This window comes from Emys orbicularis, chromosome 9 (genome assembly GCF_028017835.1).
Source record: "Emys orbicularis isolate rEmyOrb1 chromosome 9, rEmyOrb1.hap1, whole genome shotgun sequence".
In the NCBI taxonomy this organism is placed as follows: domain Eukaryota; kingdom Metazoa; phylum Chordata; order Testudines; family Emydidae; genus Emys; species Emys orbicularis.
Window position 1 is genome coordinate 47,041,830 of NC_088691.1, and position 13,671 is coordinate 47,055,500.

The following is a 13,671-nucleotide window of genomic DNA, read 5'->3' on the forward strand; positions in this document are numbered from 1 at the left end:
GTGGAGCAATTACGCAGGCGTGACGCTGGCCAGCGCATCTGGCCCGGATGTCCTCCCATACTCACTCCCCCACGCACATTTGCCTCTTTGCACCCCACCGTGGCCACTGTGGCTTGTGGCCGGGGGGATGAAGAGACCTTTCCTCACAGCAGTGGGACCCCAAAGGTACGGTTCACCCCAAGCAATTGTTTCTGTTCCCTTTCCTCCCTGGGGACTTGTTCTCCTGTCCCGTTCAGAAACCAGCTTGCCCGTTCCCTGTCAGGTGTCTGGGTTTCCCAGCTGGAGGAGTGAAGTTCATCTGAAATATCCCAAACTTAAACCTCCCTGAGAGCACCAGGTAACTCCAAAGCTGTGAGCGTGGGTGCGCTCCCCCCCCCCACCCAGCTGGGGGCACAGCAGCTGTTTGTAGGGGGCTGGGAGCTGATTCCCCATTCATGCTGGTGGCTGCCTGGACTTGAACAAGTGACTTTGCAAAAGGAATCCCTTAGGAGGTGAGATGAGGCAAAGCTGCCCCTCCCCCAGGGCTGCTTCCTCTGCTCTTAGAGGGATTGTGGTGGCTGGAGCTGAGGGAGTGAGACTGTCCAGCATGTGTGCTCTTCCATAGCTCTCCACTAGCGCCTGGCTGCCTCCAAGCCTATAGGAATAGCGAAGGCAGCAAGACCTTCACCCCAGACAGCAGCATAGCTGGGGAGGGTGCCCCCTGCTGCTTCATTCTCCTCCCCCCCCCCCCCAGAACTGGGGAGGGGAAGGCTATCTCAGGACTGGAATTACAGGGGATGGGGCAGTGCGGGCGGAGGGTTTGTCAGCAGCTTCTCCCCAGAAACCCCTCCTTCACGTATGAATCCCAGCTAAGGTGCTGAGTTTCCAATAGGCAAGGACACCAACCACCCCACAAATGGCTCCCTAAGGGGCCCTGGCATTTACGGATTCTGACTTTGCCCTGCCCAGGGCTCTCCTAGAGCCAAAGCACTGTCAACTCGCAGTAGTTTCTAGCTGCAGAGACCTTCCTGCTGTCAGTGAGGCTCACACCGATTAGACTGCAGCCAGCCCAAAACAGTAACACCCAGATCAGCTGCCCCTCTCCAGCCTCATGGGTATTTAATGGTGCAGTCTCTGGTGCTGTGCAGCAGCCAAAGTGATGGGTATTGTACGAGAGACTGGCTTAGGTGTGCGGTTGGATGGGTCCCTTTGTCCTGCCCTTGAATAGTCTTGCCTATGCAAATAGCACACAGGAACAGCGTATGTTCTCTTGATTATTTAGCTAACTGAGCTGCTGCCCCTTACAACTGAAGATGAAAGGGGGGTTTATGCAGCGATTTGTTCAGAAAGCACTGGGCTCCCAGGCTGCAGCTTGCAGCAGGCACGTGTCTTTCTAACCCTCTTGGTTCCTTAGCGGCCCAGCTAAGCTAACCCGTTGCTAAGCAGGGTGCCCACGTGGCAATGGCAGAGCTGAGAAATTCCACACAGCTGGACATTGAAACCAGGGGGCGAAAGGAGCAGGATGACCACACATCCCGTTTTGGCTGGGACAGGCCCTTTTTAAGCCCTATCCCAGCCGTCCTGACTTTTTTGGCAAAACTGGGCATTTGTCCCGTTTGCTCTTGCCAACTGATCAAACTGGACAAATGCAGTTTTGCCAAAAAAGTGGGGTGCAACCCCTAACGGGGCACAGAGAAATGTGCGGGGGGGGGGGGGGCGAGTGGCAATGCTAGCCCTGCGTGGGAGTGGGGACTAGGGCTGGCCTGCGTGGGGGATGGGGGAGTGGAGGGGGGCCTTGGGTCAGCCCTGTGGGTGTCCCATTTTCCCTTGTTTACTCCCTAGAGGAGTAAACAAGCCCTGCCTGAACTCAGTCCTGGCCACACAGGACCCCCGCTCCATGCTCTTGGACAGGGCTGGCTGTCAGTCAACCTGTAGCTGAGGATTAGGTTGCAGACAGTTTGATCAGGCGGTTGTAACAGCTGGAGGGTTGATGTAGCCTTTGAATGAAGTGCCACCCGGAAGGTGATTAGTCTGTGTTTGTGAAGTGCTGTCCAATGGAAGGTGTTACATAAGGGCTAACTCGTGTGCTAGCTGAAAAAGTTGTGGGCCAGCTGGCTCCAGGGGCCTGCTACCCCATGCACTGACTGCAGTTCCTGAAGGTGCCAATGTGAAACAAGGCTGAGCTACTATTGCTAAGAACTGTCTCCTGCCACAGGGGACAGGCCCTGGGTGGTGAAGCAAGTGCTATATTTAGCCTGCTTTCACAGTTCAGGTAACTGTTTAGTAAGTTAAGGGGAGAGTTTAGAGCCAAAACATGACCTTCAGCAGCTCAGAGGGCAGAGAGCTGGGGTATTTTCCCCTTCTAAATATGCTCTGGCTGCTGAGTGCCACACCGAGAGAGGGGCACAAGCTGCAGCAATTCACTGTTGCCCAGAGCTGAGCTCATGATGCTGGTAAACAGAAGAGCCATGTTAATTTCAAGTGCTACTCGGGACAGAGATGAAAAAACAATGTTAGAGAGAATCAGAAAAACAACAAGGAGTCCAGTGGCACCTTAAAGACTAAAGGATTTATTTGGGCATAAGCTTTCGTGGGTAAAAAAAACCCACTTCTTCAGATGCATCCACAAAAGCATATGCCGAAATAAATCTGTTAGTCTTTAAGGTGCCACCGGACTCCTCATTTTTGTGGATACAGACTAACACGGCTACCCTTCTGAAAGAGAGAATCGGGAAGGAAGTTGTATTGGAGTTCCTATTTACAATATTAATTGGATGCTGCAGTAGGCTCCTGCAGGCCTGCAATACCTTCAGTAGCTCAGTGTGTTGCAGAGTGCCATGCAGCCACCTCTGACACCTGCCATTACCAAAGGTAGCCCTCACAGTAGAGGTACTAGGAAAGTGGGGCAGAGAGGCCTGGTTGGGCTGTGAACAGAGACTGATAGTCCAACTTGCAACGAGCCTGCTGTCTGAATAAACCGAGGGAGGGAGGGGAAGTAACTTCCCTGAGCGCATGCCGCTGGCTGGCAGCTGGATTGGGAACAGAATTCTTGTCTAGAGTCCCAGGCCTTCACCCTCATCCCTCAACCACCTGTCTCAGCCTTTGGGGCTCTGCTCCAGAGGCAGGTTGAGGAAGTTTGTCTCCCATGGGAAATTTACCAGCAGAAGTGTATGGCTCTAATCTCCCTGCTGAGGGACACCTACAGTCACGCAGGGATGCTGCCTTCTGCTGTAGCTGATAGCACATTCAAAGCGCCATAGCGAAGAGGCACTGTTATTCCTATGTGCCCATCTGGGAAGTTAGACCAGTATAACACTGCTGGGAAAGTGCCCCAGTAGCCCAGCTAGAAGGGATTTCTTTTCACATGGGAATTGCAACCTGCATTGAGGTGTATAGGTCCTCTGCAGGCCAGCTCAGGGAGCTGGCTCCTATGCACTCTGCTGGGACGGCCACGAGCCTGTAGTGTGTGGAAAACCCAAAACAGAGCTAGCTTTCTCAAGTACGGAGTGGTGCTGCATGCACAGATCCCTGTGCTGCTCTGGGTATGCAGCACCCAGAGCTTTAGGAAGCACCTGCAAGTCTCTAAATAAGCTGCTATCATTGCAGTCCACACAGCAGTAAGGGCATAATGCAGTATCCCTGCACGGGCCATAAGGGCAACTTGCTCTAGGAGTAAGGGGGCATTCATATTGAGACCAGTACAAGCCACTGCACTAAGAGATGGGTGCAATATCCCATCTGGGCCAGAGGCCTTCCCCCAGTACATCATGTATCTCCCAAGCCAATAGGGGCAACCCCCCTGCCTCAACCTCCTGGGCCTGGGGGTTCTGCATGGACACACTACCCCTCCCACAAGCCCCAGCTCACTGGCTCTCTTCTATTGCAGTTGGAGGCCTTGCAGCAACTACGCAAGGATTCGGAGAGCATTTGCAGCCGCTACGCACACTACTTTGACCTGTCACTAGTCAACAACGGTGTGGATGAGAGCCTCAAGGTGCTACAAGAAGCTTTTGAGCAGGCCTGCAGCTCACCCCAGTGGGTGCCTGTCTCCTGGGTATACTGAGCAATTGTCCAACCCTGGCAGCTTCCTGCTACTCCCATCCTGCAGAATGGGATGGTGGGAAACCCCTGCTCTACATAGCTCAACACCCAGCCCCCTTCTCTTTTAACATTCTATGGCCAGTGTCTCATTTGGTCTATTATGCCCAGGGTAAGAGTGCAGGGCTCTCCCAGCTCAGGCCACAAGCCACCAGTCCTTGTGCATCAGCACTACTGTAGTGTGATGCCTCCTCCCTGGTGTGTTGTTTAGGGGAAAAATTCTATTTTATCTTACGATCTGTACCCTAGTGCTACACAATTGGGGCCATATAGTACCCCTCCACTCAGCAACACTCCTACTGATCATACAGGGAAGCTTTCCCAATGACTGAGGGGAAAATAGGGGCCTGCTCTAGTAACTAACCCTGTGAGTAGTAGCTATTTTGTGCTGTGCTTCACTCTTGAAGCTAGGATGGAGGCACTTCTAACACCATGAGCTCTGAACCTTATTTGGCCATTTGCACATTGTTACCTGATGCAGCTGGGCAGAATGCACCATTTGAAAACCCTGGCCCTAGTCTTCAGAGTCAGCACATGCATGAGATGCAGGGGCAGTGCAAATCACAGAGCTGTTTTTTCAGGCTAAGCCAGTGCTACCACAGCTTGTATTCCAAGGGTTTTCTTCATAATCAGAAGGGCTAATTATTTTTAACTGTGAGCGGGAGTTAGTCAACCCAGGGGCTGGTCTTCCATGCTGGCTGTGTGGAGTTCCTGACTCAAGCCTGTGCAGTTGTCACTTGACACCTCTGACCATAGTCAGACACCAATAAGGCAGCAATGATTAAAATAACACACTGGAGTCAGTAAATTAGAGTGGCTGGACCCACTTATCTATCCATTGCATTACATAGCAACAATAGGGCCCACTTGGAACAGCAGTTCTTCAAACCATAATCAATGTCAAGCTCAAAGGACCGTTTTGTGTGCTTTATTGTCAGGGAGGGTTGCAGGAAAGGGGATTAACATGTCTGAAATCTGCAATTTTTAAGGATGCCAAAAAAAACCTGATTATGTGCAATAGGGACCTTTATTCTAGTCCATGGCAGGGAAACACCCTGTAGCAATAAAAGTGTGTTGAAGCATTTGCTTGGTTTTATGGTTTGTGCTAAGCTCAATGGGTCACGATCCAGTGAACTGCTCCCCCAGAAACCAGCTGAACTGCAGTAATATTCCCTACCCTTGGGAGACTCCCATCAAAGCTGCAGCCCTCTTTGCCCTCGAAGAGCAGAAAATGTACAGGACTGTGCCCTAGAGACCCTTAAAGGGGCAGGGAATCACTGCTCAGGTTATTCTGTCACAGGACCAGCACAAGCTGGAATTACTCCCCACAATCAATGGGGAGGAGGTTTCTTCACCCATAACAAGAGCACTCACCCCTTCCCCTCCCACCAAACAGCAAAAGCCAGCAGTAGGTGCCAGGCTGATGCATGTGGGTTGGTTCACAAACAGTCTCAGGGCAGGTTTAAGGGACTAGGGCCTTTCACTGGAAAAATCCCATGTTCCAAGCTGGCCAAGGTAGGTGCTGACCAAAACAAATCAGTAATTTAGTCAGTTCCTATTAGAAGATTCCAGAGCAGCACCATCATTACCTTTGCAAGCAGTCCTAGCAGTCAGCACCAACTATCCTCTCCCCTGCAGCTCCTCCTCCATGGGAAAGGAGGCACAACTGACAATAGAATGGGGAAGAGGCCTGTCTGCAGGTAGCCCCCACCTCAATGCACAGGTGGCCAATTAACTGAAGCACTGCCTCCTACCCATCTTGAATAGCAACAAGTCAACACTTGAAAAATAGTTTATTTTTTTATAAAAAGTAAATAAAAATCACAACTTTCTTTTCCCTTAAATCCCTCACAGCCCCCAGCTGTGCTCACCACCTGTGCGTCTCCTTAGTACTGGACGGGGGGGGGGAAAGAGCAACACAGTTAGGCACCTTTAGGCCTTTACTTCAGATGGTATTTGCTCAGTACAGAGCATCCTAGCCCCTCCCTCAAGGGGTAAAACCAGTATAGGGATAAATCCAGTCACCCAGTAGCACCAGCAAGCTACCTCCTCCTGCCAGTGAGGCACCCTAGCAAGAGAACTTGGGTGCTTTGTTTGGAACAGACCATCTGCTGCCCTTAGCACATTCAGCTTCAAGCAGCCAAGGGCTGGTACCAAAGGCCTCCAATCGCCATACGCACTACCCTTTAGAGAAAGCGTATGAACAGCTGACACCTTCCAAATCATACTTGGCCTCTGGCCCCAGAGATCTCTCCTCTGTCTCCATTCCAACCCCCAGAATCGATCAGGTGCCAATACTGGAAAGGAGGGCTGAGGCAGCGGTGGACATGGCAGCCATAACATTGAAATGGGGGTTTGGTGAACAGCAAATGGAGCCAGGTCCCTGCACTATGAAACAAAATGGGAAAAACCTCAAGCACAAATTTTAAGCTACACAAACTGAAAACATGTACCTAAAACATCTACCCTCCTTGGGGAGACACTGGGACTTGGCTAGCTGAGACTCAAGCCACGCACTGCAAGTTTAAAACCAAAGCACTTAAAATAGCCGATGTGATCAACCAGACCCTGAACGCTGCTCCAAGAGGGCGAGTGGCTCAGGCCAATTCCTTCAGCTGTAAGAACATTCTGTGACTGTCAGGGTAATGGCTCCCAGACCCGGGAACGGCAGGATTAGGAAGGGGGGCATTATCTCCATCTGTGGAGATAGCTTGAAACACTGGGGGTTAGGAGGACTCATTTTCAGCAGAAGCTGCTGGTTCCCTGAGAACACAGTTTTATATGCATTGAGGCAACCAGCTTAGCAGAGCACAGTCCAGTGGGTAAGTTTTGCACTCTTCCCTCCAGCCACCCTTAAAACAGGATGGGGAGAGGCTTATGGTGAGCTCGCTGAGCCACACTGCAGACATGCTTTTGTTTGTGTAAGCAACAGATCGGGAGCCTCATCACCCCACTGCAGTCAGTGTTTCTGCATTGCTGGGGAATAGCTTTTGTTAAGGACTCTCCAACTTCCATCCAAAGCAGGTGGCCTCATCTGGCTGGGAGGGATCTAGCCACTTACTCTGAGCTCTCTTCAGCTTGCTTTTGTTTCTTCTTTTTCTTTTTTTTCTTCTTTGTGCTGGTGTCACTGGCCTGCAGAGAAGGTGGAGCTCAGGAAGGGTGGTTGGGAAGGAATCACTGTTGATTTGTGACACACCTTTCAGCAAGGACTAATGAACTATTTATATAAGGATTCATCTTAACTACCCCCCAGGAGCTCTCATCCATGAGGGAAGAGTGACATACCATTCTGCCCCCTCCCCCATCCAAGGCTCCCCAAAACAAAATCTGCCTGGCAGGGTAATTACTGACATGCAATGCACCGAGTCCAGGAGCATGTACACTGGAGAAGCAATTGGCACACCATCTAGCATGGTGCCCTATCTCCAACTGTGCACGGTTCCAGAGGCGCCAGAGGAAGGTGTAATAATCTCTGCCAGACAATTGTGAGAAAGCTACCCAGGGGCAAATTATTCCCAACCCATTAAACAAGGGCAGGTTAATCTGCTTATCCATGGCAGGCCAGCCCCCAGGGACAGACAATGGTGCCAATTGAGCTTAGCTATATTGAGGCAGCTTACAGTGGTGTAACTCTATACTGATGGGGGGAAGCAGCAACCTACATGGACAAACTGAATAGCTGTCTCGGGTTTTGTAAGTATCACAAGGAGGGGTGTACAAGTGATGCAATGCAGCCACACTCCTAGGCCTTCTGCACCGTCCAGCTACCTACCACTTCCATTAGCTCCCCTTCGCTCTCGGCAGCTTCTTTGGCCTTCTTCTCTTTTTTCTTCTTTTTCTTTTCCTTCCTGCTCTGCTCCTCTGGTTGCAGAGTGGCTGGGGAGGATGGTGCCACTGCTGCCTCCTCATTTTCACTCTCTGTCTCCCGCTTTCTCTGTTTAAGAGTAAAGCCAGATCAGATCAGCGGTCTCCCAGCTGAGCAGTAACAGGAGGCCTGTCTTGAGTACAGATGACAGACCCCACATAGTCCTGAGGCCACCTCCTCAATTTGCCTTCCCATCCTAGCCCTCTGCACCCTCAGGAGCATGGTAAGAGCGAGCCTTATTCCTGGTAATGCTGTCAAGTTCATCACGGCTTGTGTAATGAGGGAGACTATAGATCCTCTGGAACTTATCTATGGTTTTCTGAAAGCTTTGCAAGAATCCCTGGCACACCCCTCCCTCATGTTCTTCCCATGACATCATTCCATCTACAGCTTAGGGCTCCACATTCTTCCAGTCTCTGCTGTGTCATCTGTACACAAAGTGACAGAGCCAAAATCAGGTCTAAGGTTGGTCCCCAGAGATAACCTGCTTCCTTTGGAAACACACACATGCTGGTTGGGCTTTTTCAACTGGGCTAAACTGGTTGAAAATAACAAACCAGGATAGGGGCTGGTGCCCATGGCCTCTGGAATCCCATCGGCACAGCTCTGCATTCACATTCTGGGTCATGGCCTTGAGCCATCTTTAGGGCTCTTGTTCCCAGATCTTGTCCCTCAACAAATTCAAAGCCTGGCGATGTAACACTAACCACACAGAATATGGATTGCATGTGAAAGTCCACTCTGCTGGACAAATCAAAGGAGACTCCACGTTAACTCTGCCTTCCCCAAAGCAACAACATAAGTCACAGGATCAATCTGCCAAGGCAGAGATGTTCATCTGACAATACGCAGGTCTGAAATGGATGTCACATGAAAGTAGCCTATGATACTTACTTTTGATACCCTCTCGGCCATTGCTGCTGGGGCTTCTGCTTCTTTCTTTACAGCAACACTGGAAGGAGGAAAACACCGAGTCGAATGTGTGAGTACTGCCGATCAATCCTATACATTCAGATTTATTATCCTCCCTCCTAGACGCTTGCTGCAAACCAAACTACATCCCTCAGCCTCCTGCTGCTACACAGTTGACACACTACAGTTCCTTTTTCTGACCACTATGTTATATAACACTCGGTGATGTACAGAAAGCCTGCAGCCCGCATCAGTGCCTAACTGTGCTGGACAAAGGCAGAGCCTTCCCTGTTTAATTTGGCAGACTGACTCCCTCTAGAGCCACAGATACCAAGCTAGAAAGGGATAACTGTCTGCTCACTTGGTTTGTCTAGAATAGAACCCCCTGCTGTTCATAGAATCATAGAATATCAGGGTTGGAAGGGACCTCAGGAGGTCATCTAGTCCAACCCCCTGCTCAAAGCAGGACCAATTCCCAACTAAATCATCCCAGCCAGGGCTTTGTCAAGCCGAGCCTTAAAAATCTCCAAGGAAGGTTCCTCCAGGGCAGTGCTTCCTAGGGAGGACAAATAACTGCATTGCAATTAACATTCTTTGAAAAGGTATTATATTGCCTGACAGTATTTTTAACATGCTACATTCAACCCCGGCAACCTTTTGTACCCCAAACTGACATTTTCCAGCAGAAGTCAGCAATATGCCCCAAGAAAAAGTGGTATCCTAAGATAGCACAGCAGAGACTGAATGCATGCAATTCACCCCTCTGCCCTGTCCCTCAAACATATCTCTGAAGCACTGTGCATTACCTGTAGTCCACATACTCCTTCTTCCAGGAATCCGGCGTGCTCTCGTTGGGCTTGCCGTGCTTGCTCAACAGGCCCTGCTTGATCATCATCATCTTTTGACTCGCCTGGTGTGACAATACAGAGAGAAAAGGTCACATTCTAGCTTCAAAGCAGCTATCATTTCTAATTGGAGAAGTCACATGGCATGTGACGAGACATTGTGGAAGAGAACCAAGTTCACGATGAAACCTTTACCAGGCCAGAGAGACACAAATATGTCCTCAAGGAGCCTCTGATAGCTCATGGCAAATTATCGTTGTTGCTTCGGAGTTTATTCCTTAGTTGATGTCATTCTATTTGCAACACTGGTTAATTAAAGTAGTAGTATTCCAGAAAAGATTTTTACCATCCCAGTTTGCTTATAAGAGTGTCACTGCATGAGAAGGAACTGCAAGCAAATTGCAGTTAGTCTTCTACTGTTACAGACCCAGCTATACATAAATGCTAATCACATGTGCATCAGGCAAGTGGGGAAGTGGACTTGTGCAAGAGACACAGAAGTAGTATTTCTGTTGCTCCTGGAGTCCTTCGACAGGCTTTAGTACTCTGCCACACGCCCACGATACACTGTTTCTAATGCTATTTTGAATTTCAATGGCACCTTTCATTAGAGCACTTGGAGCATTCTTACAGACACTACTTCAGCCTCTCAAGAGTGGGGCATGCAGCATCTTTCTAATTCCTCCACGAGCCATCAGTATTGGGTGATAGATTTAAGTCATCTTTGCACACAGTGCTTATGTCAGCTATTTTACATCATTTGGCTCTTCCTGGAAGGATTTGCAGCACAGACTAAAAGCAGTCTGATCCTGGCTTAGCCTAGTCAAGATCCAGTCTACACCACCAACTGGAACCAGACTTTTAACCAGCTCAGCACTCAGACATGGTTATAGCTGTGTAGAGAAAAGCTACAAAAGCTTGGAAATGGTGGTGACAAACTGGAAGCCTTTATCTGGGACCTGCAGCTTTGTAAGAGGCTGCTTCGAACCCAATTTCTCAATAGCTGAATGCCATTTCCAACACCACACAGCCTCCCACCCCCTTAGTCTCACCTTGGGACCAAGACCCCATTTGCGGGGGTAAGTGTCTCTTTCCATAATCACCCTCTTGATCTTTGCCACTATACCATGGTCACAAGTAGAAATCACTGCGGTGGTCATCAAGGCAACAGCTGCATTAGTGGAAAATGAAAAGAATGAACATTGAGGCACAAAAGAGCAATACTGGCCAGCTACTGGATTCAATCTCCTATGACTCAACGTTATGGTGGTGCAGAGATGGGCTACAAAGTTGGCATTCCCAAGATTGACAATTTTAATCAGCCCCCTACACAATTACCCAAGAAGTCCATCCAACTCAAACCCTGGACAGGCTTCCACTTGTAACTCACTCCCTGTCTGGTTTTATCATCGGGGAAGTACAAACCGGGGAACTCTAGTTCTAAAAGCATGAGCATCTACTGCCTGAGCTAAAAGACTTGGCTCTCGCAGCCAAGATTGTAGCAGGCTCATCAACCACTATGTGGCTCAGCTCCCACCAGAGCACTGGATGTGGGTTCACAAACTAGTCAGAAGTGAATTGTTACACTACTCAGTGGTATCCTGTATTGGATACAGGGCATAAGCACCACACACACACAGAGCACTGCTCATTGCCAGATGTGCGCCCAGTCAGGATGGCACTTTAGTCCTTATTACCTAGGCAATTCTTTGCTGTAAGTATCTGGTAATAAAAAGGCATTAATACAAAATAACAGTACACACCGCTTCAGCAGCCATCCAAGATACATCATTTCTTTATACTAGATTTGTTAGGAGAGAGGAGTTCACAGGCAGCAGTATGTGATCAGAGAGCATCACTCGTCTTGGTTGAGATGGAGCCCCCATGGAAAGGGGCTCCAGCCCTGCTGGCTCTGTCCCGCTCCTGCAGGCAGCCCGCCAGACCCTCCAGCAGCCCCCAGTAGAACACTGAAAGACTGGAGGGTATTTGGAGGCTGCACGGCACAGAGACCCTAGAACAGGAATCTAGGTGCTGCAGGGAGGGCAGTGCAGCAGCACTCAGAGAATGGATAAACTTCATCATCATTTCACATACAGTGTGTGCCCGAAAGCCCAGGACATGGGAATAGAGTGAATGGAAGTCAAGCAAAAACCTTGCTATCTTCTGCAGGTTTTTTATTTTAATGGAGGGGTATTAGCTAGGCTTGGAAGGATTAGACTTTTACTGCTAAGTGTCAATAAATGTCAATTTCACTGTATACAAATTGACCAAAAAGTATTTCCATTGATTTCTTTCTTTGCCTAAGAACTTAAGTTTGATTTAAGGATATTTATTTTGTACATTTTGACATATGTTGACAATGTGTTTTAACAGTAGTAACGCTAACTTTTTGAATCTTAACGTCTGTCATTAAATAATTGTCTGACCTCCCATAATTTCGCATAACTGTGAAAATTTAAACAGAAAAAAACACATTGTTATAGAGCAGTAAAAATCTGTTACTGTAACAGATACCAGAGTTATAATTAAGCCATTATTTCTCAGCTGGCATCATTGACCTCTAAGCAATGTTGTTCTCACACTTCTAAGGGAAGCAAGTCACAGTTCTCTCAGCGACAGCATTCGATTATTTGCCACCAGGAAACATGGATGAAAGATTCCGGCCATGGCAAGTGCCATCCCACCACCCATGTTTGTTACAAGCTTCTGAAGACGCTGTATTGCTCTGGCTTTACTGCCAACTAACTAGCTTGGTGGCTGGAGGAAGAACATTGACCTCTTCTTACCCATGCAGATGGCCTCCCCTTTAGTGGTGATGACAACAATCTCCTGATTAATCTCAATGCCATCTTCATACCTCAGAACACCAGGAAGCATGATCTTGGCACCGTAGCAGATGGCATTAACCTGGAAGGGTGGAAGAGGAAGGCTGAAAAATCTGGTTGAGAATGTAAAGTTACATGATCTTAACCAATGCATAAGATTGACTCTGCAAATTTATTCAGCCACTCTAAATACCAATTGGTGCTGCCCCAGTGATAAAATGATGTTTTTTCATGTATGACTTAAGAGCGTCTCCCCCCACACTCCAGGATTTGGCCATTGCTCCTCTTTTCAGACCTGCACATTGCCTCCTTGAAAGAGATGCTGGTGGTTGTTTATGAGGATCTGGATCACCACCACCACCAAAATTATTTGTTACTAATTGTCCAAGCTAGAGGTGAAGTTAGGGTGAAATGCATTAGTGTCACCCCACTGTCCCGCCACCTGACGACATTTTCCAAGGCCATTTAGGAACTCACTGCACTGTCCTTCATAACCAGCCGTTTGTGTGAAGTCAGCAGCTTCTCCAAGGGGAAGATAACCCTCCTCAGGTAACTCTCATCCTTGTTGTTGTCATACTGCCACTGGGCATCCAGTACATCGTGCATAGTCACCATGTGGTCCTGCAGAGAGAGATGACCACTATGTTAACCCTTGGCCCAGCCACCTAATCAAATCAGACCGAGAAAATATGGCTAAAACAAACAGGAAAAGCAGTGATGAATTCTGGGGTTCCTAAAAGGGGTTGAAGATAAAATTAGCAAGAGCCATGAACAACGCAGGTAAGTGCAATGCAAACTCCCCCACATAACTCTGCTAGCACCCCTCTGCTCTGACCTCTGCTGTTCCAGTCCTGGGAAGCTCCTGACCACAAATTGCCAAGTTTGTATATAACGTTTACCCATAAAAACTCATTTATGACCTGACCCACAAATGAACTTAGCTTCCCAGACATGAAACATCAGCACGTGAAAGGCTGAGCTACCTAGCGCCCCAAATCGCGCACACTACGCTGTTTGCAGTGGCGATAAGCACCCTATCAGAAACCTCAGTACTCCGGATGCAGTACAACAGGCACTAAGTTCACAGGCTCTTAGGAAAAGAGAGCAGAGAACTTGTTCCACAAATGAAGTGTTTCTCCAAACTCCA

The 13,671-nt window shown here is 48.9% G+C and overlaps 2 protein-coding genes and 3 non-coding genes across 10 annotated transcripts in view; 1 reads left to right on the forward strand and 4 right to left on the reverse strand.

Moving 5' to 3' along the window:
• Nucleotides 1-4,042, forward strand: part of MPP1 (MAGUK p55 scaffold protein 1) — a 38,420-nt gene extending 34,378 nt beyond the window's left edge. For all 3 annotated transcript variants that reach the window (XM_065410773.1, XM_065410776.1, XM_065410774.1), the window contains exon 12: nucleotides 3,866-4,042. In XM_065410773.1, the coding sequence (XP_065266845.1) occupies nucleotides 3,866-4,042 (177 nt within the window). The remainder of the gene's footprint in view (nucleotides 1-3,865) is intronic.
• DKC1 (dyskerin pseudouridine synthase 1) overlaps nucleotides 1-13,671 on the reverse strand; it is a 29,669-nt gene that overhangs the window by 8,497 nt on the left and 7,501 nt on the right. The window contains exons 9-15 of one of the 4 annotated variants that reach the window (XM_065410769.1): nucleotides 13,002-13,145; nucleotides 12,486-12,606; nucleotides 10,752-10,870; nucleotides 9,661-9,764; nucleotides 8,837-8,894; nucleotides 7,850-8,011; nucleotides 7,139-7,209 (exon numbers count right to left, since the gene is read on the reverse strand). In XM_065410769.1, the coding sequence (XP_065266841.1) occupies nucleotides 7,139-7,209; nucleotides 7,850-8,011; nucleotides 8,837-8,894; nucleotides 9,661-9,764; nucleotides 10,752-10,870; nucleotides 12,486-12,606; nucleotides 13,002-13,145 (779 nt within the window). Of the gene's footprint in view, nucleotides 1-4,992; nucleotides 7,210-7,230; nucleotides 7,255-7,849; nucleotides 8,012-8,836; nucleotides 8,895-9,656; nucleotides 9,765-10,751; nucleotides 10,871-12,485; nucleotides 12,607-13,001; nucleotides 13,146-13,671 lie in introns of those variants that run through there. The other 3 variants (XM_065410770.1, XM_065410771.1, XM_065410772.1) reach the window with 3 other exon arrangements.
• On the reverse strand, nucleotides 9,078-9,213 carry LOC135884198 (small nucleolar RNA SNORA56). Its single transcript, XR_010561691.1, has one exon. It is a non-coding gene; the product is annotated as a small nucleolar RNA SNORA56 (small nucleolar RNA).
• On the reverse strand, nucleotides 10,389-10,464 carry LOC135884190 (small nucleolar RNA SNORD83). Its single transcript, XR_010561683.1, has one exon. It is a non-coding gene; the product is annotated as a small nucleolar RNA SNORD83 (small nucleolar RNA).
• On the reverse strand, nucleotides 11,541-11,789 carry LOC135884202 (small nucleolar RNA SNORD17). The gene has a single exon (XR_010561694.1). It is a non-coding gene; the product is annotated as a small nucleolar RNA SNORD17 (small nucleolar RNA).